Source organism: Talpa europaea (genome assembly GCF_964194135.1).
Source record: "Talpa europaea genome assembly, chromosome: 10".
In the NCBI taxonomy this organism is placed as follows: domain Eukaryota; kingdom Metazoa; phylum Chordata; class Mammalia; order Eulipotyphla; family Talpidae; genus Talpa; species Talpa europaea.
This window is the reverse complement of record NC_140077.1, coordinates 3,191,426-3,216,908: the sequence shown is the minus strand read 5'-3', so window position 1 is coordinate 3,216,908 and position 25,483 is coordinate 3,191,426. Positions and strand designations below refer to the sequence as shown.

Below are 25,483 nucleotides of genomic sequence, written 5' to 3'. Positions count from 1 at the left end.
ATACAGAGATGTCTGCAGCGCATCACCAATAGATGATGCTACGTGAGCCTCTTTCCCCCCAGGTCACTACTTTGACCACATTCAGCGCCCTCGGAATTTCCTTCTCTGGGCGCTCAGGGACTCCCTCCAGCTGGGAGGTTTACAGGTTTGTGTTGAAAGCCCCTAAAACAGGTAGGTTCCTAATGGGTGCTGAATACGTATGGATTGAGAGACAGAACACGGGGTTAATACGCTGCACCTCTGGGGTCCTCTGTCGGGAAGCCGAACCCTAACAGGGAAACAGGAGGAGAAGTGGTTTCTCCCGGATGCACGGCCTCAGCAGTGCTACAACCATTTTGCACTAACAATGAAACAAAAAGAGCTTTATGGAAAACAGCCTACTCAGGGCGACTTTACATCAAGACAGAGATGAGGAAACATGTGCACAGGGAAAATGCCCGGCGCTGGAAGAAAGAAATGAGGGGGGGGGGGTCTTACAGGATGTCCAGAGGGAGACTTTCCCATCAGACCCACAATGCCAGCCGTGATGGCCTCTGTCCCGCCCGCGGGCCTGAGAAATCCCCCGCAGACGCCCTGGTGCCTGCAGACCGGGCTCCGCCTCGGGCCAGGGACACTCCGAGAGCGCACAGCGCTGGGTCTGTCTCTAAGCAAAGGCGAGTCACCCGAGCCCCACCTGATAAGTTGGGCATTGTCGTGCGATTTTCGAGGTAGAAGCTTCATCTTCCTCCAGTCCAGAAATTCGTGGAGGCTGGTGAATGGGTCCTGGCTTATAGAGCACTTGTCGATGTCATTCCACACCTCCACGCCAACCAACACAACTCGTATGTTCAGCGGTCTGTAAAACTGAGGAAGACAGGGGCCGTCGGGATCCCATTAATGAGAACATAAACAACAGGGTGGAACAGATTGGCATGTTTTGATTCATTGACACAGGTGAGAAAAACATCCCCCTGCTCTCTTATTCCCAGAACATTCGAGCTCAAGGAATATTTGTAGTGTCTGACGCAAAGCGTCAGGAGTCTCAGATGCTGCTGACCAATTAGGTGCTGATGTTTTCAGCCTTTCTGATGTCTGTCCACGGAAGCACACGTCTCTGGTGATGCATTTACCGGTGACTTAAAATGTGCGTGTGTCTGTGTGTCACGGCTAAAGCAGTCATGCCATCGTGCGTGGCTGCCAGCTAATATCTACTGCAAGAAAAACAATGAGTGAATTAGGATCTTTGAGACACTCTGCCAAGGACAATAATTTGTTCACTTTAAGCAAAATGTTCTACCTATGAGTTAATGAAAAGGAATCTGCATTAATTTTTCAGCAAAGATTCAGACTTGGCTGACACTATCCTATTCTGTCACCTATAATCCACCTCAGAGGTTTTAATTAAATGAACAAGTCAATATCTTTCAGCATAATAAAGGCACACACAGAACCCTCTGCATGCACTTTTATGGCCTTTCTCCTCACAGCCAGGAGCAAACTCAGCGACAGTGTCAGGGGAGAGCTCTGGTGAGGGAAGTTCCTCTATGGCAAGGCTGTGAAATGAAGCTTCCACTTCTGTCCATATTCCTGACCTCAGTCCACAGCCCTTTCTCTGCAAGCCTGGGGCAGGCTTGCAGGAGGGTGGCTCTTCCAAAGGCTGAGGAGGGCTTTGTTCCCAACAGGCCGCTGTGGATGAGCAGTCAGGGTAGAGGTAGGACTTCCCACTACCCGCACTACCTCGCTCCCCTGCATGCAGGCCAGAGACAGGGAGGTGGTGCTGTGCTTAGGGTGAAGGAGGCCAGGACATGGGGTCCCCTGGCTGGCTGTCCGATCCTTCAATGCCTGTGGTGTGTGAGGCAGGACACAAAGGCAGAATCTTCTTCTTCTTGCTACTCCAGGAAGCCAAGGAGAAAGATGTGGCTGGAGATAACAGCCAAAGACAAGTTCCAGATGTGAGCAGGTCTCTTCTCGGTTGCTAGAAGCATCTGGCCAACAAGTCACAAAAATCACAGGAGCTCTGCAGCTGAGAGCTAAGCCCCATTCCAAAGCGGTGAACTCACATGCAAGAAACTCCCCAAAGCCGAGCCTCTGACCCAGGTCCTGACCCGTGTGAGAGAGGCTCATGGTTCCCTGGCCCATCTCCCGTCATCTGGTGAGCATTAGGTTAGCAGAGCAACAGGACTGAACACGAGCTACGGCAGAGCCGCAACCGGTTGCTGTGGGTCAGCATGGCTTCAAGAGACACCACAGGGGCACCACACAAGTGAGTTAACGAGGTGATCGCACAACCCAGCGCTGCTGAAGAGCTTGCCTTGAGCCAGGACGGCTTGTCCTTACCTCCCCGGCTGCCTCCAGTCCAGGCTTCCCAGAAACCCCGGTTCCCGGCCTCCTGGAGCCCGCAGGCACATGCTCGACTGCTGTCCTTTGGTGGATAGATCATGTGGGGGATACCAAGGATCCTGGGAGAAGCAGCAGGAGGCCAGCGGGGTCCCCACCTGAGCCAAGTGCACCCTTGGGCTCAGATGCCCTGTGTGGGCTTCGGGGTGGCAGCTCTTTGCCTCCGAGGAGCGATGCAGGGAAGCTGTCCCTGTGTATGGTGATGCCCACAAATGTGGCTTCTCTGGTCACTTCCTTAGAAGGGGTTTCACCCCCACAGTAGATGCCGCACCCCCCTCCAAAACCCGCGCTCCGAGGAACGGGTTGTGTGTGACCCACAGAAGTGGCCGCGCACCGTCCCATCCTGCCTGCTCTGCACGAGCCCCCCACAGGCTGCGACACCCCCTCCAGGGTCTCCCTAGTGAGAGTCGCGCTAACACAGATGAGCTCTAGAGCCAGAGGCAGGGTCCGAGGGCCTCTGTAGCGCTCAGCGCCCCCAGTGACCACGTGTAAAGCTGCTGCTCCCACTGCGCAGTTGAGGGCGTCATGATGCAGAGGTCTGTGGCCGGCGGCCCAGCGCCAGGCTGTAACCGCTAGGCAGCACGGCCACCCTGGCCCAGGGCTCAGGCGCCCTCCCCCGGGGAACCCAGAGAGAAGGTCCCCTGGGGCTGGGCAGCTGCCTGCATGGCCTGGAGCCTAGTCTACGCGCGGGCGGGTCTGAGACCTGAGTCCAGACCCCCGAGGACAGAGGCAGCAGCGTTGCCTGACTCTTGCTGCGGCTCCGCACCTACAACACCTGCCCTCAGCCCCTGGCTACCCCGAGGTCAGCAGGAGGCTTGAGGCACAGGGCACGGAGCCCTTCAGTACCGAGATCTGCCCAGTAACAGAGGGTTCAGGGGAGGCCTAGTTGAGGCTCCGGGAAGGCTTTCTGGAGGAAGTGGATCTGAAAAAAAATGGGTAGAGTGAAGGGTGACCCCTGGGGTCCAACACGGGAGTGTGTTTCCTTCAGGCTCAGGTACCTGGAGAGGGAGGAAGACCGTGCACAGGGGAAAGTGCCCCGAGAAATTGCATGTGTGGAAAAGAGAAGAGCTCTTTCCCAAGCAGGTCACGGAGGTTCAGCCTTAAGGAATTTGCAGCTGGGGCTAAATCCTATTGAGTAGGAAGTAGGACAGATGGGAGGTGAAAGGTTCACGGCGGGGGGGGGGCATGGCCACCCCTTTACTGGGCAGGCGCCCCCACCTCTGCAATCTGATGGGGACCTGGGGGCGGCTCTCAGCAACTCGGGGAAGGTTGGCTGGGCGCCCGCGGGCTTTCTGTGTCGGCTCCGTCACCGCATCCTTCTCTGTCACCTGTTCTGGGGCTCCCTCCTCCCCTCCCCTGCCACCCCATGTAGCCGGCCAAGCAGTTATTATTTCAGAGTGCAAAGAGGGCGCGGATTTCGGCAGATGAGGAAGGTGGCCCTAGAACAGTCATTTTGGGGGCTGGGTCACTCCCCCTGATCGGCAGCAACACAGATCCGGAACCCACGCTAGGGCCTGGTGCTCCCTGCTGTCCCCCGGGCCCACGGGCACACGTGCGCTCAGCAACCCACGCTCTCGCCGCTAGGAACGGGAGCACAGCCAGCCCAGCCAGCTCCACGAGCCCGTCAGGACTTCTCCGAGCTACGTTGTTCTTTAATTACCAGTGCAAGCTGTTAGGAAACCCCCGATCGCTCATTTTTGCTTTTGCAAACTGAAGCAAGCGATGCTATGGAACAGGACGGCAAGAAGCACGAACGGGGAGTGGACGTGCCTGTGAGACGGAGCCATCGCCAGCCGGGCTGGATCTCGCCATGCTTTCCTTTGCCCTCGGAGGCCGGAGAAAGCTATGTCCAGTGCCATCTGAATTCCCAGGGGCCCCCTGCACGGCTGGGACTGTCCAGGGGGCAGGGGGTTGGCTACGTGGGGTTGGATTTCTGGAAAGGCCTTGCCGTCATTTTTCTGAAAACTTGGAAAACCCCATTTGCATATTCTAGGGCTATTTGCAGGACGGTCACTGGAGGTGTCCTCCCTGCTGCGGCGGGTTCTAGGAGCAGGAGGAGCCCTGCTTGAGGCTCAGTGCAGGAGAGACGGGTGAGGACCGTTCACCATCTTCTCACGATGTGTAGGAGCAGAGTGATGTGCAACCCACCCTGCGGTGAGCCAGGCCTCCAGGGGCCCTGTGGGCTTTGAAATCACCTTTGCCCTCCCAGTTCTCGGTGAGGGGTTTCCCACAGCTGATTGAGCCCAAAGTCAATTTCTGTGTCCAGGACGGGGAGCCCGGGTATCCCTTCTAAATGGCAGCAGTGATGGGGGCTGGTGAAGAGGCCTGTGGGGGCTTCCAGAGAGGCCTAGGTAAGAGCCCAGAGAGGGAGCCCTCAAAAGGGCAGATGCACCCTGTTGGGTTCTAGATCTAACTGCGGAGGCCGAGGTCTCTTGGCAGGAAGAGCCTGCAGGGGCTGCAAATTGGCTCAGACCATGGGGTTGGCCCGGGAACCCCGCACTGGAGGAGGGGATTCCGCTTCCAGCCCGGGACCAGGAAGGGGGGCGGCCAGTCAGATGAGGGCACTTCTGTCCCTCCACCCATTTCCAAGCATTTATAGGATCTGAGTGATTTAATTACCTGAAAAAGGACTTACCTTATCAACGTGATTAGCAATCTCTATTAATCGCTGCTTAACTTTCTCCAGATCCTTTCCTTGCCTCTGAAACTTAACATTTTTTAAATGTCAGCATTGTTAGTGGCAAGAATATCAATCAAATCTCATCTTCCCAGCTCCTGAAAATTTGAAGACTTCAGCTTTACAAACCACCCGGGATCCTCCCCGGTTCCCACCCTGCCGAGCAATTTCCCGTTCAGGGACTTTCTGAAACTCCCTGAATTTCACCCAAGCCAAGTGTGCATAAGACAGTAACTTCTGCAATTTTTCCAGCCTCATAAAGGATGGAGGCAGTGACATGTTTTGGCAAAGAGAAAACAGACTATTGGAATGCGGTCTAAAGCCATTTCTCATCTCATCAACTTGATTTCAACTTCCTTAGAAATTTCATTTATATTTGCTTTTAAAAATTAAATAGTAAAAGGAATTGCAGCGTGTGGCAAATAAGTCACACAATGCAGAGGAGAATGGATAAAAAGTGAGTGAATTTCCCTTTCTCTCCTCCACTTTGAGCTTCCAGAATGGGAATAACTTTCTGAGAAATTCTCAAGCTTGTTTTGTCCATGAGTGTGGAGCGGGACTTCGAGAAAATGTCACTGAATTCATAGCATGTAGCAGAGGCAAGAAATGAATCCAGAGAAACTAGCCTAAAAAAAGCTATACGATATTAATTAAAAGAAAAAACCAACTTAGTATCAAGCCATACTGCAGTAGGCTTTTTCTGCTGCATTTCCTTTTTTAAAAGAAAAGTTTTTTAAATTTTCACTGACGTGACATTGGTTGATAGCATTGTATAAGCTTCAAGGGCACCGAGTTGTATCTCGACCTCTGCACAGGCTGCATTCTGCTCACCACCTGAAGTCTAGTTTCCACCACACCGCAGACTGACCCCACTGCCTCTCACCCCTCTCCAGCAACCACCATTTTGCTCTCACAATCTAAGAATATATATATGTGTGCATGGAGCTGCTCTCAGCACTCATGAGATGCATGCTGAGGGGGTGTTCTGTCCCAAATATTCCTGCATTTCCTTCTTTTTAAATCAAATGTTATTGATTTGCTATTTGTTTACAAAACTATCTGATATGGGGAGCAATTCCTGCTGCCTTTTTTCATTCATTCATTCATTCATTCATTCATTTGACTTAGAACATAATTGGACATGTTTTAAATCAAGCTTTTCCCCAAAGCATTTGGGAATATATCCTAAAGCCATCTGCTACTTCCCCCAAATAATTCTTGTTTGGAGAGCTTAGCTACCCGGCCGCTCGGGGGTTTTGTTTGTTTGTTTTGGCAAGCTTTGCTATTATTTTGTAATATCAGATATACTGTGAATATTTTATACTTTATAATATCAGAAAACCACTTTTTTTTAGAAAGTTATTTACAATGCTTTTAAGGACTCATCGAAATGAGGTTAAAGTACGTAATGATGCGCTAAACATTTTCTTTACCCTGTCTTTAAATTTTTTCACCAACTCTACTGAGAAATTTCAGAAAGTTCTCACCTCTCGGTTATCTGCAACAATAACCAGCTCCACGTACTTGGTCATCTTGAGGGTTTCTCTTTTTTGCTGCCAAAAACAAACATGGACTTAATTCCCTTCAACACTTCTCTGGGGCCTCCAACACCTCGCAGACACCTCTCTGATCTAAGCACCTGAGCTGGGGTGACACTTGCCACGACCACCGACCACCGACTCCCGAGGCTCTAACGCTGCCCCTCCAGGCAGAAGCTACCCCCGCCCCGACAACCTCAGCAAAACCTCAACACGAAAGACCAGTTCCCATGTCATCAGGGAACCCTGAGGAGGGAATCATGACCCCCGCTGAGTCACTGGTCACCCGTCAGAAGCAGTGAAGCTCATCAGACAGCAGTGCACACACAGACCCCGCGCTCCCGGGGGCGGCCAGCCAGCGCAGCCGGCGCACCCGTCGCGAGATCCTAAAGGTGAGGGTGGAGCTCACAGGCTTCCCTTCGCCTTTAGTGTTGTCTTTGTCTCGGTTTTGTGATCTGAGAAAAGTGAAGAGAATATACTTTAGAGCAGGAACCGCAGAACGCCCCGCGTCACCCATGCCAAGGGGCTCATTTCGTGTGGCCCGTCAGAAGCCAGCGGACACACGCGGGCTGGACAGCAGGGAACACACCGACGGGCTGATCATCAGGGAACAGCCCAGGCGAGAAGAAGGCGTCCAGAGGAAGCCCAGAGAGGAACCAACAGAAAGAAACAACGTCCAGGGACAAGCAGACTGAGATGAGTGCCCGGAGCACAGGGGCAGGGGCGGGCCGAGTGGGGGAGGTGAGCAGGACGGCACAGCATTTCCCCAGGGGCAGGAACGAGATGACCCAGGCAGCAGCCATGGGGACGCCCTCTCCAGCACAGGCAGCCTCGGAAAGGGTTCCATTTTAATCACATTTACTCATAAAAAGCCACTTGCCTTCTCCGTGAAGGACTGGGAGACCCCCAGAGGCGTGTTCAGGAGGACGAGGGCGATTCGTGGGGGGTGGGGGGGTGGCCTTACACAGCAAACACCAAGAAGCAAAAACCAAAGCCTCCTGCTCTGCCATCAAAGGCAGTGGGAGGAGACGGCCGGAGGGGCCTGGGCGGGGGTGCTGCCCATGAGCTCACACTGCGTGGCCCTTCCAGGCGGCCCGTGGCGACCGCACCTCAGCCCAGAGCAGAGACGGCCGAGGCGCGCTGGGCTCGGCCGGCGGTCACAGAGCCTGAGGATCTCGTCTAAAACGAGCCGGGCGCCCCAGCAGGTTTCTGCAGGAAGAGTGTTTGCAGGCGGGCAGTGCCCCCGGCCTCCCCCGGCTGCCCGGCTGTGTGGCTCCAGGTCCCTAAAGAAGCCTGAAACCTGGGGGAGGGGGAAAACACAGCCAGAGAGGTCTGAGCGCTCACACTTTCTCAACACCATAAAAAGTCAAGCTTTGGAGCTGCAGGCGGGAAGCGCGCTGGAGGGGGACAACTCTGTGTTTATAAAGGAAACGAGATTGCTCCCAGGGGTGGCCACGGGTGCGCACAAAATGAGACACCTCCGCAAGTGGGGGGACGCGCCCCTTCCTGGGCGAGAGAGAAGCGTCTCCCCCTCCCCACGGCCCCCCGTGGGCATGAACAGGCCCGGCTAACGGCAAGGGAGCAAACCGCTCATAAGCGAGGACGACATCAGCCTGGGCACCGCACTGGCGGGAGCTGCTGGTTTGGGGGACCGCACTGTCCCCCGCAAAGTGGCGAAATGAACCCCTGGGGCCTTTCCAGGAGGCCTGGGATCATCAGTCAGACGGACACAATTCCAGACACGAAAGCAAACCGAGTAGTTTTCCTGTCCCTCCAGTTTTCAGAGTCGCCCAAAGGCTCCCGTGAATTCAGCTTAGGGAGAAGCATCACTGCGTGATGATCAAAGCTGGGGTGGGTTGGGGACCCCCGTTAGCCGCACACACAGAGGCCCCATCTCCTGCACGCCACTGCGGGGCGCCTGGGGAACAGACGGACAAACAGGAACATATCTCCACGGGGGCCCCCGGGGTCCCGAGATGTGCTCCTGGCCCCTCGAGGGCGTCACAGCCGGTCCCGGGAGGCAGGGATCCGGGAGGCTGCTCCGGGGGCCTGGACGGGGCGCTCGGCTCACGCCAGCCCAGTCTCAGAACGAAGGGACACGAGGCCACAAAGCTCACTTCTTTCTTCACATGGGCCACACCCTCTGGGTCTCATTTTTCAACCCCAGAGATGCCTACTGAGAGCACTACGGTGCCAGTCACTGGGCTGGGAGCTGGGGCTACCTGGACAGACAAGCGACCCTAGAGACTGCCTTCACGAGGCCCGTCCTGGCAGGTGGTGGGGGACAGGCGAAAAAAGGAATCCACAAAAATACAGCAAAGTCCGAGGAAGGCACAGCAGAGGCAGTAAACAGATCCAGAGCAAGAGAGAGACGGAGGGTGGGGCCGCGCGAGCCCAGACCTGAGGACGAGGAGCAGGGAAGTGTGGAAAGCCTGGCAGGAACAGTGTTTCTGGCAGCTGGAAGAGCCACAGCGGGGTCCCTGAGGCTGGCATGTTGGCACAGCAGGCAGCATGAGAGGGGGCCAGGCGCCTTGACAAGAGGGAGGCTAAAAACCTAAGAGCAACGAGAAGCCCTTGAATGTGAGAATGACCAAATTCCAGCCTGGGTGCTGGAAGAACAGATGACAGGAGACAACAGCAAAGCAGGAGGCAGGGGAGCATGGGGGTGGCCGGGCAGGAACAGAGGGCACAAGCAAACAGCTTCCTGTTGGGTGTGACATCAGCAAAAACCAAAGGGCAAGCGCGGTGGCCCGGGCCAGCCTCACGCAGGTGGGAGGGCAGCGAGTCTGTAGGGCCGAGGTGGGCTCGGCCTCCTGGGTAAGCGCAGATGTAGGCTCACGGGACGCCTCGGGCCCTGCCTCTCAGGTCATTACACGAACACTCCCAAGCTGAGCTTGAAAAGCCGTGTCCACCACCGCCCCGGGCCTTGCGCAGGGCACACCCGGCGTCCCCGGCCTGAGGTCAGCCTGTGCTGCCTGACGGAGCTAACAGGCACCAACAGGGGGCGCTGCTGGAAGGACAGGCTGCCCTGCAGGGGCCAGACGTGCACCCCGACCTTGCGCCCAAGAAGCCAGTGGCCCCCGTGAGACCCGTTACTTATCCAGAGGCTTAACAGATTCCAGACGCAACAGGAATTCACACCTGGAGCCTCAGCTCACCTGAGCGACCAGGCCCAGGGCAGGGAAGCAAGGTGGGGGCTGCCTCTGCCCTCCGCGGAGCGTGAAGAACCACCAGGCGGGAAAGCACGCGGCGGGGTCTCTAGCGGGGACGGGTGCGCGGCTGTTATGTGAGAGGAGCTGAGTGTGTGTGCGGTGAAGAGTGAGTTTTCCAAGGGTTCTGGCGGGTCCCGAGAGCAGGTGTTATTAGACACCACCTGCGACGGGCGTTACATCACGGGGGTCGGTGACACCAACGTGATTGTCTGAAACGTCAAAGGCGGTCGCACGGGCCTGCGTGGGAACTGACGCACAGCGGAGCCTCTGGACAGCGTCCTGCTCCTGCTCAGGAGCCCGAGCAGGCCGCGTCTGGGGAAGGCGTGCGCTTGTAGCCCTGACCCCTAATTACCCAGACAGCGGAGGGAGCAGCCGCACGGATAATCTCCAAAGGAAGGGTAATTCACGAATGATTGACGTTTGCCTTTGGGGTGCACTGCATGACTTTCCCCAGCAGCAGATGTATCCAGCGTGCTCAGGCCGGCGCTACGGGGAGCCTGCATTCCTGGACACGGGGCTGATGGAGGGAAGGCACGGGCCGCAGAAGAGCTGTGAGTCAAGGGAACTACAGAGGGAACTGCCTCTGAGGCTCTGGAACCCACACTCCCGGTAAGATGACCGACAGCTCGAGCTTCTGGTGCAGCCCATGGACACCCAGTGCAGACTGACTCCTGCCGCCCCGTGCAGGAAAATGCCCACGTGGACAGAAGAACCGCGGCCTGCAACTGCCCTGCAATAGTTAGCTCTAGGCCGAGGCAGAGACATGCTGGGGAAAGCAAATGCAGTTGGTGCAGGATATAAACCAGGTGAACGAGCTGCACTTCCAGTGATCTGGAGCATCAAATACAGGCGGTGCCAGGAGGCAGGAGAGGAAGACCCAGCTGGAGTCAGCCCCCTCACATGCACCAGGTGCCACCCTAACCAGTCTTGTTCCCACTTACTTGTAAATTATTTTCTGTACCCTTCAATCAAGGGTGCCTTCTCTTTCCTAAGAACAATCACAATATCTGCAGAGAAATACTGAACTGAACTAAGACTGCGGGGACTCACTCCTTTTCAGTTTAAAGGTTCATTTACACTTCACTATGCATTTTTAACAAAACAACGTCGCTATTCTGCTTCCCCCACTTCTAGGCAAGTCCAAATGGCTGGGATTCCTGTACCAACCTTGGTCGAGAGAGCAGGAAGCTCAGGTCAGGGTTAGAATATGGCCAGCGAGCCCCGACCTGGCTGGGGCTTTAAACAACAGCCCTCCCTGTGTCGCTGACACCGCCGACTTACACATCTCGAGTGTGGGTAACGTGTGGGCACCACAGTGCTCGGAGCAAAGTGCCCGGAACACAGAATGTAAATGTGGGGCTTGCTCATGTCTGGAAAAGCTACAACTTAGTAACCTCTTCTCTGGGCCCGGATCAAAGTGAAGCATGCCCGGGACCATGGAGTGGTGGTCCCAGCTCCTGAATGTGTCATTCTGCAGGGGTGGGGAGAAAAGCAGGGGAAGCTTTCTGGAGCCGCTGCTGCTGGGGGTGCGGGGGCGAGGGGGTGATGGGGTATCTTTCAAGTTCAGGGATTTAGATCCAACCTCCTCTCCTGAGTGTCAGTGTCAAGGTGAGCTGCTGTACCTACAGGTGTCTTTCCTACCTGCGCCTGCATGGTGGGGAAGAGAGCTTGAAAGCACCTGCCATAGAGAATCTCAGGAGCCTCTTAACAAACAGAGGAAGGTGGGGTGACATGGGTAGAACAGGAGGATGAAAGAGAATCACGTGAAAATGAAAAGTACAAACCAGCTCAGAACAGGCTCCGGGGACGCACACCTATCCACAGGTAAGAAGGGCATTTTAAGGAGGATGAGCCCTTCAGATTGGCCCTTATGGTTTGGAAACACAATTAGAAATGAACCAAGAGGTGGGGCCTCCCCTGGTGGCGCAGGTGGTTGAGCGCCGCACTGTGAAGCTGTCCACAGCCTCTGCAGTGCTGGTTCCATCCCTGCCGGCCAGCGAGGGTCCCACATGCAACAGACCTCTCCTGTCACGCCCGCTGCTCCCCTCAGCAGTGTCTTTAGTCAGCCTGTTCTGTTCCCTGCTCTGGCTCTGGTGGATCCTCTCACTCTCACGCGCATCTGGCCTGTACCCTGGTTTTTGTGTAAATGAATAAATACTTAAAAAAAAAAGTTAAAAAAAAGAGAAATGAACCAAGAGGAATAGTATTGATGAAGAGCTGAGTGTTGAGTAGAGTAACATTCACAGCCATGATGGCTGCAGTGAGAATCTCTGAGGTCGGGGGTCCAGGGCAGCCCTGCCCCGCACGTGGCGTGAGCCAAGGGGAACCGCAAGGAGCTGCCTCTAGGCTGCCCAGGGCAAGCCCAGGGGCCTCCTGCCCACATCTTGCTTCCTGCTGTTTCCTGACAGCCCACCTCAGCCCAGGCCTCCAGCTGAACAAGGCTGCCGGCTCCTTTGGGGGGTCTCTGCAGCCACTTTGGGGGACCCACATTGTTCAGGATGTGCCACTCATTCCTGGTGGAGTTGCTGGGGTTGTACCGTGGGGGGCTGGGCACCCTGTTTCTGTCCATATGGCGGGGAGAGCAATCTGGGGCCTACACTCCACTAGGCCACTGCTCTCTGCAGTCCCGCAGCAAAACGGAGGCACGGGGTGCCCCGAGCCAGGGGAGGAGGCCGAGGACACGGTCCCAGCGGGGGAAGGACGGGCGCAGACAGTTGGACAGGCTCCACGGACTCTGCCGCCCCTGCGGGCCAGCACCCCGAACACCCCCGTGTGAGCCGGGCGTGCAGAGAGGAGGCGACTGTCCCTTGGGGCAGCTGCCCAGAGCTGCCAGTTCCTCTTATTTGCTGGTGGCGCGCCTGGGTCCTGCACCCCGCTGAGGCGTGGACGGTGGCCTCGCTGTTCCCTGAGCCTGGGCTACCCAGCATGGTTGAAGAGTTGGAGGCCCCCGTGTGCAACACAGTTTCAGGATTTGATTAAGCTCCACCCGGGGGTATCAAGCACCCAGAGACGCCGTTGAGCCCCTCCTCCCACCCACACCCAGCTGGTGAGACTGTCCTGGACGTCTGTGTGCTGGGCGCCCATAGCGGGAACCCCGAGCTCCCCACAAACACGTCCTGGGGCTTCCTCCTACCCTTCTTGCCCGCGTCTGGGAGGGTGGTGGAAGCCGGTCCGCAGCTGCGCCCCAGGGCCCGGGGTGGGCACCACAGGACCCCCAGAGGCCCGCCAGGCTCTCCGCCGGGGAGAGCTTGTAGGCGCCGGCTGACTCCTCCGTGGGTTCTAAGACGTAGGTTTTATTTTCAAACATAATAAGTCCCCTGTTGAAAAAGAAATGAGAAAAACATATAATTTTTAAGGGTAGCTTTTGGTTCCTGGCAAACTCCCAGTTCCTAACAAGACAGACAATGAGAGGAGAAACACCAATTTATTTACATTCCCAGGTTTTAATCAGAAAAGACACTTCTGTGCCATATGTTGGCACGGGTTTCTTTTGAAAAGCCTGAGAAATGTTTTGCTTGTAAAGAATAGACTGAGTTTAGTCTTTGCTTTTTTTTTTTTAACCTCTCCGAGGTATACGTCCAGGAAGAAAAGTTGAGCGAGAAGAGTCTTCATCTCTTCGGAAATAACTATTTGAACTAGCACACACGATTCAGAAGGCAAATCCTTTTTTTTTAAGGAAAATTCCTGCCTCAGAATGTCTCATCCTAATCAGCCACATTTCCTGAGTATTGCAAGGGCTCTGACAGAGGATGGATCTAACCACGCCTCACACAACATGTCACAGATGATCTGGACTCAGCACCAGTTCAAGCTCACGTACACTGCGCCAGCCCAAGGGCGCGAAGATCCCTCATCCTTAAGAAAAAGCTGAGGGCCTCCCTGGTGGCGCAGGGGTTAAAGACACAGCTATCAAGCTTTTGCCAGCCACTGCAGCACGAGTTCGATCCCCGGCCAGGGAGCTACCCACAGAGCGCAGCAGACCTCTCCTGTCTCCCCGCTGCTCCCCTCAGCTGTGTATCTCAGTAGATCCACCTGTTCTGCTCCCTACTCTGTCTCTGGTGAATCCTCTCACCCCCCCAAAAAAAACCTCAGGCCTGCACCCCAGCTCTTGTATGCATAAATAAATCTTTTAAAAAAGAAAAAGCTGAAAAAGTGAGGTACTCCCTCCATTTCCTTTTGAGGACCTCAGCTTGTTTCCAAAGGAGGGACCTGGCAGGGGTTCCTGCGTCAGTCCTCACTGCTCACTGGCTTAATCAATCACAAATTTATCCAGAACTCAAATGGTGAGCACAATCCAACAATCCACTCTTTACTGTTCAAGTGGGGGGCTGCACCCGTTCTACTGTCTGATGCTTTCTAGGCAGCGAGTGAAGCAGGAAGGTCAGCTTGCACCCTAGTCCAGGAGACAGCTCCGAGACACGGGGACAGCCAGAGGCGGAGGAGACCCCCAGCCCAGAGATGGGGGAGACCCAGCCGGCTGTGAGCTGCCCACACACAGCACCGAGTACTCAGAGACTTGGAGCAATTGAAGAGTTTCAGCTATTTTCAAATCTCACGGCTGAAGAGCAGGTCCGTGCAGCCGCTCTGCACATCCCGCCGCCCCTGCCACCCTGTAGGGAGAGCAGACAGATTCTACTCTGGGGCGCCCCTGGGAGAGACGGTCTGCACCTCTTCGCTGGAGCTGTTCTTCGGGCAAGCAGACGTAGAGCTCTGAGTTTAGAAGTGGCGAGTAGCTAGCAGATGTTCGCTGATGAAAGTTCATAGCAAAGAGCCTCAGTTGAGGAAACAAATCAAGGAAAAGCAGGCCAGGGGACGTGGAGCACAAACACGCTTCAAGGCAACACAGAGATGTGCTAGAAACCCGGCTCCCTGTCCTGGAAGGGAAGGGAGCTGGCTCCTGGCTCTGCGCTGCGCCCCCCGGCCCAGCGTGCACAGGCGGGCTCAGGACAGGCCGTTGCTGAAAAAGTTTTTCTACTTAATGGAAAATTTCTAGAAATTGTTACTGAGTCATAAAAATGTTCTCATATCTGCTTTTATCTCTTAAGTCATCCAAAGGCCAGATGTTGAGAAACTGGGGTGAAGCCTTTCCTTTTGCTCCCAACAATTGGCAGCCTAGAATACGGTTTAATTAAATAATTGCTTTGGACTATCTTGGGTATAATTAATCACTTAGCTCTGGAGATTGCTGGAAACAACAGTGGACACGAATTTCAAGGTTCAGGGTTTCTGAGATGTAAAAGTTTGATGTTCTCACAGCCCTGCCTGGCCCCAAGCTAGATAAGCGAATGCAATGGAAACGGAATGTCATAAATATTAAGTTGCAAACTTGGAGTTGAAAGTATCTCGGAGCATGGGATGTAAATCTAGCAGATATTGAATGCGGAGTTCTTTTCCCCATGGAGGGGTGGGGGAGATGGAAACAGCTGATACCTTTTTTAGGGGAGATTAGGAGCATGAGGGGGACACTGGGCCAGCCGCCACGGGAGGGTGAGGCCAAGGTCCGCGCTTGATTTGGGTGTTGTGAGTGTGGGGCAGAGAAGAAGGGGCGGTCGGGGTGATGCGGACCAGCCCTTACGCCCCCTTCCTAGGACCCAGGCTCTGGGCCATCACGGTTACTGTCCAAGGATCCTCACACAGCTGCTGCTCTGGCCACGTCCCCACGGTCAAGAGCTCACAGATAACGCGATCAGAGCTGGCACCCGATCTGGACCCACGTATCCAAGTCCTGTGCTTTCCAACCCCAAGCTGTCCCGCCTCCTCCCAGTGCTGGTTTGGGGGGATGTGGGCTCCAGAACAGGGACCAGCGAGCATGATGGAGGCGGGAGTCAAAAGCGGACAGAGATGCAACTGCGGCTTTGAAGCGGGCAGCCCGACTCTCCAGTGGAAAACCCTCCTGCTTTCCCTGTGGCGGAAGTGAGGAGGCATCTACGGGAATTTGAAGTCGATTTTGTAAGTTTTCAAAGTGAAAACTCAGGCGGCCTGCGCATCCTCAGCCTCAGCGTGTGTCCTTCTTAAAATTCCGTTTAAATCTCTGAAGCCACGACGTGTCAGGCAAGATCGGGCCTGCACGTGGTTGTTCTTATTACGATTTTCCTCACTGCTCCCGGGCAAGCGGGTCATGGCACATGCAATTCGCTACCTGTAATAAGCTGGTGATTAGAAAACAGGAATTATCTTGGCTAGTTCTGTGTTCAATTGCTAATTGCATTTTCTTGCAAAGAGACTTTTGGTCCAATATCGTGCTGTCAATCATAAGTTGGAAATGCAGTTGGCATGAAATTTAATTTCAGTCCTTTTTTGGAGTAAAAGTAATATCCCACCTCATATATGCTCGACACACAGTGATGGCAGCAAAATTAGCTCACACAGAAGCACCGCGAGGCTTATTTTCAATAAGTGATTTCCATGTGAAATACTCCCATGTAATCAAAACAAACAGTCAGGACCCCCTCCTGTGCGTGAGGCGCCGGGCAGCTCCGGGAAGACACGAGGTGACATCTGCATCATTCTCCCGTGGCTACGTGATTCATAGCCAGGATGGGGAGGCAGGGAACAGAGCTCAGATGCTCCACTATTATACAAACTGTAGGAGCAGTTATGACTAGAGCATCCATGATGATGATAATGATCATAATAGTTGCAGCAACAATTCACTAAGAGACAACCCTGAATCAGGCTTCTCTTTAAAATAACGACTTCGCTGAGAGTTGATTCACATACCATTAAATTAGCCTGCGACGCCGTGGTTTTAGTACTCACTGAGTCGGGCCAACATCAATGCTGTCTACTTCCAGAACACTCTGACCACCCCAAAAGGAACCTGGTACCAGTAGCATTTAGTCCTCGCTCTCCCTGGGCCCCTGAGCCAGGCCCTCCATGGATGACGTTCTCTAACATCTGCCCCAACCCTGACAGCAGGTAGCACGAGCTCACGGTACGAACAGGAGGCCCAGGATAGACTCAAGGCCATGGTTGCAGGCTGAGTCGTGTTCCCCAGAAGGGATGCCCAAGTTCCAGGGCATGGTGCCTGTGAACATGACCCTTGGGGAAAGGTTTTTGCAGGACGATTAAGCTGAAGGGTCTCAAGAGGAGATCATCCTGGATTTACGGTGAGCCCGAAACTCAGTGGGGGTGTCCTTAAAAGAGACAGGAGAAGAGAACACAGGGACACAGGATGATGGTCACGTGAAGATCGAGGTGGAAACTGGAGGGGTGCAGCCACAGCCAAGGAACTACGAGAGCACCAAGGGCACCAGGAGCACCAAAAGCACCAAGAGCACCAAGGAGCATCAAGGAGCACCAAAAGGCATCAAGGAGCACCAAGAGACATCAAGGAGCACCAGGGGGCACCAAAGAACCCCTGGGAGGCAGGAGAGATGCCCAAAACGGAGTTCCCCTCAGCCTCCAGCCCACAGAGCCCTTGATCACAGACTCCTGGCCTCCAGAACTGCGGGAGAATGGTTTCCTGTGCTTTAAGCTGCCCCGTTGGCGCTTGTCTGTCCCGGCAGCCCAGGACACTGACCCGGCCACATAGCTGGCCCGCAGCGGAGCCGAGGGTCTCCACGTTCACTGGCTCCCAGCCCCTTCCTGTCCCACCCACACGGGTGGTCAGCCCTCTCCACGGGAGGCCACGGCCAGCTCCCAAAGCGCAGCGCCAGAGCTGCCGTCGGCCCAGTGGTCAGCTCGACATTGACCCAGGGAGGGTCTGGGTGGGGCCGGGGGCAGGAAGGGAGTTTTGGAGGACAGAAAGGAGTTGGAGAGGTGGGGAGCATGGGGGTCAGGTGGGGGGCCTTGCAGGGGCAGCAGTGCAGGCCAGAGAAAAGCCAAAGGGGCACAGAGTGTGCACGGGGCAGGTGAGGACACACGCAGGTGGGCAGCGGGAACCACCACAGGAAGGGGGCACTGGGCGTGGGGGACAGTGAGTGAGGGTGAGGTTCTGGGGTCTCCATTCACTGCCATTCTCTTTAGCTTAGGCCTCGGGTCCCACTGGCGGTCTCGGGGCTCACTGTCCTCCATGCTCTTGACGCCTAGCCCATACCCGCCGCCTTCTCTCCTCCCTCAGCCCTCCTGGGAGACCCCTATCAAATTCCCCTGTTCTGTGGCCGTCACTGCTGGCGGCCGCCCTGCTGGCCTCATGATGCCGGCTGCTGCAGGGGCAGGGCTGTGCCTTCTGTCTGTGCACGCACCCGAGGGTGCTCCCGGGCAGCCCCCGGTCAGAATGACCTTCTAGGCCAATGTGCAACCTTGAGTTCTGAGTGAGTCGGTCTTCCTTGCGATCCCCTGGCCTCAGGGCCCTTGCTCGTATCGGCCGCAGCTCTGTGCACTAGAGAGCGCCATGAAAGGCTGCCACGGCCCTGACGCATGCTGTCGCTGCAGCTCTTCTGGCCCCCCACGCTGACCTCTTGACCAGGTCTCCCCATTTCAGGCTCCCGAGCCTGAAATGGGGGCACCATCGCGGGGGCGCCATCACCGGTGAGCACCGGAGGGGGTGCTCGGCGCACATTTGGGGATGCAGCGGCACAGCTGTGCGTGGATGAGGCTTCTACTGTGGTCACTGCAGGCCGTGGTGGTCCATGCTGGAGTGAGGATGTGCCTGACCAGCCCTTGGAAATGCTGCCCCCGATGAGCGAGGTGGTGCGGAGGGGAGGGGAGGGTGGAGGCAGGAAGCTCAGGGGGAGGCAAGTGAGGGTGGCCCCAGGGTGGTGTCCAGGGAACGTGAAAGGAGAGACAAAGACAAGGGGTGCGGTGAGGGGAGCGCACGGGTGGGGAGGTGAGTGCATAAGGAGGAGCCCAGAGACCCCCAGGGTCCACGCTCAGGAGCCTGAAATGGGGGGACCTGGTCAAGAGGTCAGCGTGGGGGGCCAGAAGAGCTGGGATTGGGACATTTCAAATTTTGAGCAAGTGAAGAGACTGGGGAGGGTTGCAAGGCTTGGCCTTGTGAGTCCCTCAGGGTGGAGGTCAGTGGAAGGTTGAAGGGGGCACAGACGGGCGCTGAACCCAGCAGCAGCTCCCCCGACGGGTGTTTACACAGGAAGCCCACGTGACCACCCGCCTGGGAGGAAGCTGCACGGAGCAGGGAGCAAGGTGGAGCCCCGCCAGACAGAGGCTGCGGACCAGAGGTCACAGAGCAGACATCAAGGTCAAGTTTTCATTAAGGTTTTACCTCCACGCCGAGCTAATATCATATCTTCCTTAATATGATCACACACTTTAAGGATTTTTTTTTTAGCACTTAAACTGGCTGGGATTAGGCTTCATTGACCCCGTGATGGCTTGGGGAGAGCACATCATCCCACCCAATGCTCTGCTGGCCACACGCCAGGCTCCAGGCAGTGCCAAGTGGGCACAGGGCCTGCCTGCTGGGGCTCGGGGTCCAGCGGACAGCAACGCGGCAAGGGCATCGCCTTGTGCCGACTTTCCTGTCTCTAGACCTCTGTGCTGGGGCCATTTAAGGTGAGCTGAGATCAGGAAAAGCCAAACCACCTGGGTCAGCAAGGACCGGGGTCGCTGGAGGTGCAGGAACAGGCTCACTCCGGGCGCCCACTGCCCGTCTTCTCTCCCTTCTAAGACGCTTTTCTCTGGTACTTTCTCAGCTGAGATTTCTGGTTGGATTTCTTCAGCTGGGTCAATCAAAATTGTTAAGATGTAAGTAATGAAAGTGCATCCACGCTGGCCTTTTTGCTTTTTAAACATGGTTGTGTTTGCCCTGATGGCTAAATTGGGGATGATTATGTTCATTATTTCTGATTCCACGGACCACAGCACTGATCAATTCTGCCCTTGGAGAAATAAGTGGACTGACTGTTTTCTATTGTGTGGGAGGGAGAAATGTCAAGGCAGCTTGTGTTATGGTTGTTTCCACGATCTAAGACCCGGTGCAGTAAACTTCATCACACAGCTAAAATCAATGCACAGCTTTGGAATGATAATGTGTAGCTTCTTCAGGTACCGAACAGCCTCCCGTCTGCACAGTTTTATTTAATGGACTCTAAAAGGCCAGTGCTGAGAGTCCAGGGAATGTGCCAGAATGTCCCCCAACCTGAAGGTCCTACAAGAGGGGAGCTGGGAGCTGAGGCAGGGGTGATGGTCAAGGGTGAACGGGGCGAGGATGCGCCCCCAGACACCCCGGGATGCCCACGTGCAGGGGTGACGCACGAAGCAATGGAGGGTGCAGATGTAACAGAGAGGAACCTGGCACTGATGAGGTGCTACGGGGGGCTGAGCATCTTGGGGAGACCCTGATGGGAGACAAAACTAACTTAGGGCCTGAGCTTTGCATCTGACCTGGTACCCTCCGCAGGAGCAGACTCCACAGTGGCCCTGGTGCTTACGACCTGGTTTCCCCCTCAGACTCCACTCCCTCCATCATTGAACCTGTTTGCTACGAACCCCTCTGCCTGCTGGGGCCGGGAGCTTGTCTTCCCCTCAAGCTTTCAAATGAGAGCGACAGGTTGGGTCCCTCAGAGCTTCTCCTGCCTGCTGTTGGGCCCCGCCTTTCCAAGTGGCTCGCGCCTCCTCTGATTTCTCGGCACGGCTGGGCTGGGATGAACGCTTCCCTACGGCTCCTGCGCTTTCCCGTGGTTCCTAGATTTTAAAGTTTTAACATAATTTTAATCCCGACTTTCTTTCTCAAAATCTACTCAGCTTGGAGCCACCCTCGTGCACTTCCCCCTTTATTTCCAGGCTCAATCGATTCCTCTGCCAGCGAGCAGTTGATGGAGCCCAGCCTTCCTCCGCTCTGATGTCTGCTCATAAGATCATAAAGTTGACGCCATAACCCGAGAGTGTCCCTGCGGATACGTGGTCTCCTGCCTTCCTGACAGCAGCACAGAGCTGGGAAGTCAACATTCTCAGGAGCAGCATCCCGTTCTGGGGGCGGTTCCCACCGGCTTGGTGGTCGACACTGCACGGCACCACTCAGCTTCCCGAGTCCCAGCCACGGCGTTTCACCGCCACGGTGCCAAGAGCCTGCACGCCAGGCCCTGGGAGGGGGCCGCTCCCCGGTGCCGGAGACGAGAGGCGGCTGGGGTACGCATGGGAAAGCCGTATGTGCACACACTCGGGAAAGTGGGCGTCCAGCTCTCCACTCGGGGAGACAGGCAGGTCAGGGGACAGAGCAGGCTGGGGTGTACGTGCTGTGGCCCGAGTACTTTGAAAGCAGATGCCCCCCTGCCTGGACTGCTTGCTGCATGGGAGTGAGAAGGAAACTGGGGGCTACACGTCATCTGCTGTCCCCTGAGCGGGCTGGGAGCGGGGCTGGGAGCAGAGACTCGTCATCATGAACATGCTGGTTGATCCCCGGGGCACGGACTCAACAGGTCAGACCTGTCGGGCCTTGGGGAGACGCGAGGAAACAGACCCCTCGACCTCTGACGGTGGAGGCAGAAACGAAGCGGGTGCGCGGGGAGCAGAGAAGCAGGCATTGGTGGAAGGCCGGAGGACTCATGCAGCCTGACCCGCACCTCGTCTAGACCCTGGCCCCTGCCTGGCACACCACGTAGCCGGGCAACGTCAGAGCCACACTTGGGTGTGGCCAGGTGGCCAGAGCAAAGCAGGCCTGGAGGGCGCCGGCTGTGAGCTCACCCACTCGCTCACAGATCGCGCCGGCGGAAAGGCTGAGGGAGGCTGGTGTTCTGGGAGCACACGCGCCCCGGCGGCTGCTGTGGTTTGGAGGGAGATGCCAGAGGGAGGATGGACTGGCTGGACCGGCTGCAGGCCGCTGTGGCCTGCTTTGTGCCAGGGCGGGGACCACGCCTGGCCCCCTGGCCCCATACCCACACACCCCCATGAGTGCTAAGTTGGCCCCTTGACCTTGTCTCCTAGAGGCCCTTTCAGTGCTTGCCAAGCCAGAGTCTAGTGTTAAATGTCAACATGGAGGGCCTAGAGCTGTCCCGGGAACAGCAGAGCATCAGAGTGGCATCGATGAAACAGTCTCCAGCAGCCCAGCAGAGTGGCACCGCTAGAGGCGCAGGCGAGCCAGTGGGCAGCTGTGCTCTGGGCAGCGTCCCTGCAGGCCCGCCCCGTCTCTCCCGGGAGCGGAGGCCCTGACCTCCCGGTCACTTACCTGAGGCCAGAACACGCGCTGAGGCTGACCATGGAACCCACGTGTCCTTGCACACGCCCGTGGTAGTAACAGTGACCCTGGAAGGGAGAGATTCAGTTCAGTCAGGTCTTCAGGACGTCCCGCAGTAAGCCAGGCCCTGGATCCGACCATCAGTATTTTTAGCTCAGAATTCCCTTTGGCACAAACTCTTGGACCTGGAGTCTATATTCAAAGCCAAGCCCACCGTGCGCCTGCAGGAATATCTGGTCTACTTAGAGGTCATCAGGAGGGTTCAGAAGGCACCCCGGTTCCCTCCTGCCCCTGACACCTCTGAGCCCTGCGGGTGCAGAAGGTTCTGCTTGACCCAGCAGCACAAGCCCTTCGCTGTGGCCATCTTACCCTGAGAAGCCGCTCAGGGTGTTTAAGCTGTGAAATGTCAGAAAATGGGCTTAAATCTATGGCTATGAAAGCAAGTGAGGAGGAGGGAGTGTGAGGAGAGCCGGAGGCGTCTCTGCGAATGGTCCAACCGAGAGCCAAAAGCCCACGGAACAGGAAAGAAAAATAGGAAGATTTTCTCGTCCAGGACAGAATCCTGCGCCATGCCGCCCACCGCCTGTCTCTGTGACAATGTCACTGTTTGCAAAAGGAAGCCGCGGCGTGTCCGTGGTCAAGACAGAGACCTACCTGGAATCAAGGGTGATTTAATCATTGAACATGGCTACGCAGCAGCCCCAATTAAGTGGCTGAACGGCAAGAAATGACCAAGCACACACAGCTGTCCTCGGTCAAGGCCACCGAGTGCCCGCCGTGAGGGTCCGGCAGGAAGGTCAGGGTGCTCGGCTCCCCCGGCCTGCCTGCTGTGCCCGTCTCAGCATAGGGTGCCTTCGCTCACAACCACAACAACCCACGTTCCCCACAGTTCAGGGTCCAGCTGTCCCACAGCGAAGACAACACGTCTTAGCAAAGACCACCTTTGCTTGGCCAGCCAGCAGGCCCAGACAGGAGCGCGTGGCCACGGAAATGTGACAGCCCCTGAGCAGGCAGCAGAGGGCAAATTTCCAGGATCATCACAAAGGGAACAAGGGAGGGAGCTGGAGGCAGAGTGGGAAATTTGCTATTTTGCTTGGCTTCTTCTTATTGACTGTAGAAGCTCTTTATATAGTCAGGCTATTAGCACTTTGTCTGTTACTATGTGAGACATGCTTGATGCTTGAACTTTAAAAAGACTGAGGTGTAACTGACATACAACATTCCTCTCACATGCACAAGCTAACGCTTCACATTTGCACACATTGCAGAGAAATGTGCAACGCAGGTGACAGGTTATAGCCCCAGGGGGTGCGTTACTACTCCTTGGCTTGTTTAGTTTGTAACTGGGAGCTTGTACCTCTTGATCCCCATCACCCACCCCCAAAGCTCCGTCCCCTGGTGACCACAAATCTGCTTCCTGCCTTGGTGATTTTAGTTTAGTTTATTTTGATTTTCATACTCCATAGATCAGTGAAATCATACCGTACTTCCCTCTCTGAGTTATTCACTGAGCATAATTCCCTCAAGATCCACCCAAGTGGCAAGATTGCCTTCTGTTCTTAAGGCTGAGTAATATCCCCGCCTCTCACCATCTCCTCTCTAATTCCAAGACATTTCATCGCGACAAAGAGACTCCTACCCGTGCTATCCCTTCCCATAGCGCCTCTCACGCATACTCATCTTCCTGTGCCCAGATCTGCCTTTTTTTAAAAAAAGATTTATTTTATTTATATATGCACACATGAACTGGGGTACAGGCCAGATGCGAGGGGGTGAGAGGATTCACTAGAGACAGAGTGGGGAGCAGAACAGGCAGATCTGCTGAAATCCACTGCTGAGGGGAGCAGCGGGGAGACAGGAGAGGTCTGCTGCGCCGTGTGGTTCAGCTCCCTGGTCAGGGATCGAACTCAGTCTGCCGTGACAGGTGATAGTGCTGAGACTTTAACCCCTGAGCCACCAGGGAGGTCCCAGACTTGCCTCTTGTATGCACTTCACGTAAGGGGCACCTACGCCGTGACATCAATACTGTGCTGTAGCCCACGGCCGGCTGCAGGGGGCATCGAAGCTTCATTTCTTTTTACCAGGGACTGTCACCCCATCGCACGCATGTATCGAGTTCTGACACAGCCTTTCATGGGCGCATGGGCTGGGGTGTCTCCACTTTGTGGCTGTCAGGGGCAAGGCTGCCGTGAGCACCTCTGCTCGAGCTTCCCCGAGGACACATGTTTGCAGTTCTCCTGGGCATTCGCTGTGGGAGGTCCCCGAGCACATGCCTGCAAGTGAAATTGCTGGGTCATATGTTTTAAGTCTGAGTTACTGCCAAACTGTTTTCCCAAGCAGCCGATCTATTTTACGTCCCCAGTGTAGGGGAAGGACGGGCGAGGCTCGACTTCCCGACTGCCTGGCCGGCGCCGGCTGCATCCACGCTGGTGCTGTCCCCGGCCCGCGCAGCCAAGGGGCACCTCGCCATGGCTCGGTCGCCTCTGTCCTGGCGAGGGGTGCTGAGCATCACAGTCTGGGCATCTTCTTTGGAGAGATGTCTATGCAACTTTTGGCCTCATCTTAAAATGGGCTATTTGCTTCGTGTGGCTGAGTTGGGAGAGTTCTTTATATATTCTGGAGTCGAAGCCCTGAGCTGATCCCTGACTTGACGGTATTTTCTCCCATTCGGTGCGTGGTCTTGCATTTTCCCGATCACGTATTTTAAAGCATAAAAGCTGATTATTCTGACTAAGCCCAAGCGACCTATTTTTCCTGCCCTTGCTTGTGCTCTAAGTGCCTTCTCTGGGAGACCCTGACTCACCCCAGGGTGATGATGCCTCCTCTCTGTGCTCCCTCGTGAGCGCTGCATCGCTTTGCTCCTCGCACTTAGATGTTGATCTTTCTCGGCTGCTGGTGTATGTGGCTCGCAGCAGGGGCCCACATTACTCTTTGGTGTGAGGGCATCGGCTTCCTGGACGACCACCTGTGTCCCCCGTTTACCTGGGCATCTTTCTCGGGAGCAGGTGACCTTTGGTGTTCTTCTTTTCAAAAGCTTCTAGGCCTTTTTTGCCTAGTTCCTCTCTCAGGTAAATTTTAGAATCAAATTTCAAGCTCTGTAAGCTCCTGTGGCCACATGGCCCACACCGACAATCAGGAAGCTTCGTCGTGATGGGAAAGAGGCGTCCCGGCGGCCGGGCACAGGCAGCCTCTCCCTCCACACGGCGCTTTGTTTTCCTGGTCTCGCTTCCGGTTTATCTTTCATGCATTTATCAGAGGGCCTGGGCGCGGCTTCTGCCTGGGCATTGCATAATTTGCTGATATTATGACTAGGATCCTTTTCTCTAATGTCCCACATGCGCTTCCTTTGCGTGCCAAGCCACACTTTTGCTCTTTTAAGTCCGTCCGTAGAGGCCTCTTGCTGGACCCTCTCATCAGCTTCATAGTTTGCAGCCTGTTCGGGGTTTCATATTGATTATGTCACTGGAAGCAACGAAACTTTTGTCCCCTACACGACACTGAAGAGGGGGCTCTCTACATGTCGGGGGCAAAGGCAGAGGGAGAGCCGCAGGAGTGGGCAAAGCTGGGGCAGGGACGCTCATGCCAGCTTGACTCTCTAGCTTCCCTG

At 55.6% G+C, this 25,483-nt stretch overlaps 1 protein-coding gene across 1 annotated transcript in view; it reads right to left on the bottom strand.

Annotated features, from left to right (window-relative positions):
* Positions 1 to 25,483, bottom strand: part of ADAM12 (ADAM metallopeptidase domain 12) — a gene marked incomplete at both ends in the record, with an annotated part of 118,630 nt that overhangs the window by 57,240 nt on the left and 35,907 nt on the right. Inside the window, 6 exons of the mRNA XM_084244528.1 lie at positions 674 to 843; positions 5,012 to 5,083; positions 6,541 to 6,606; positions 12,937 to 13,120; positions 16,737 to 16,844; positions 21,868 to 21,944. Coding sequence (XP_084100654.1) covers positions 674 to 843; positions 5,012 to 5,083; positions 6,541 to 6,606; positions 12,937 to 13,120; positions 16,737 to 16,844; positions 21,868 to 21,944 — 677 coding nt within the window. The remainder of the gene's footprint in view (positions 1 to 673; positions 844 to 5,011; positions 5,084 to 6,540; positions 6,607 to 12,936; positions 13,121 to 16,736; positions 16,845 to 21,867; positions 21,945 to 25,483) is intronic.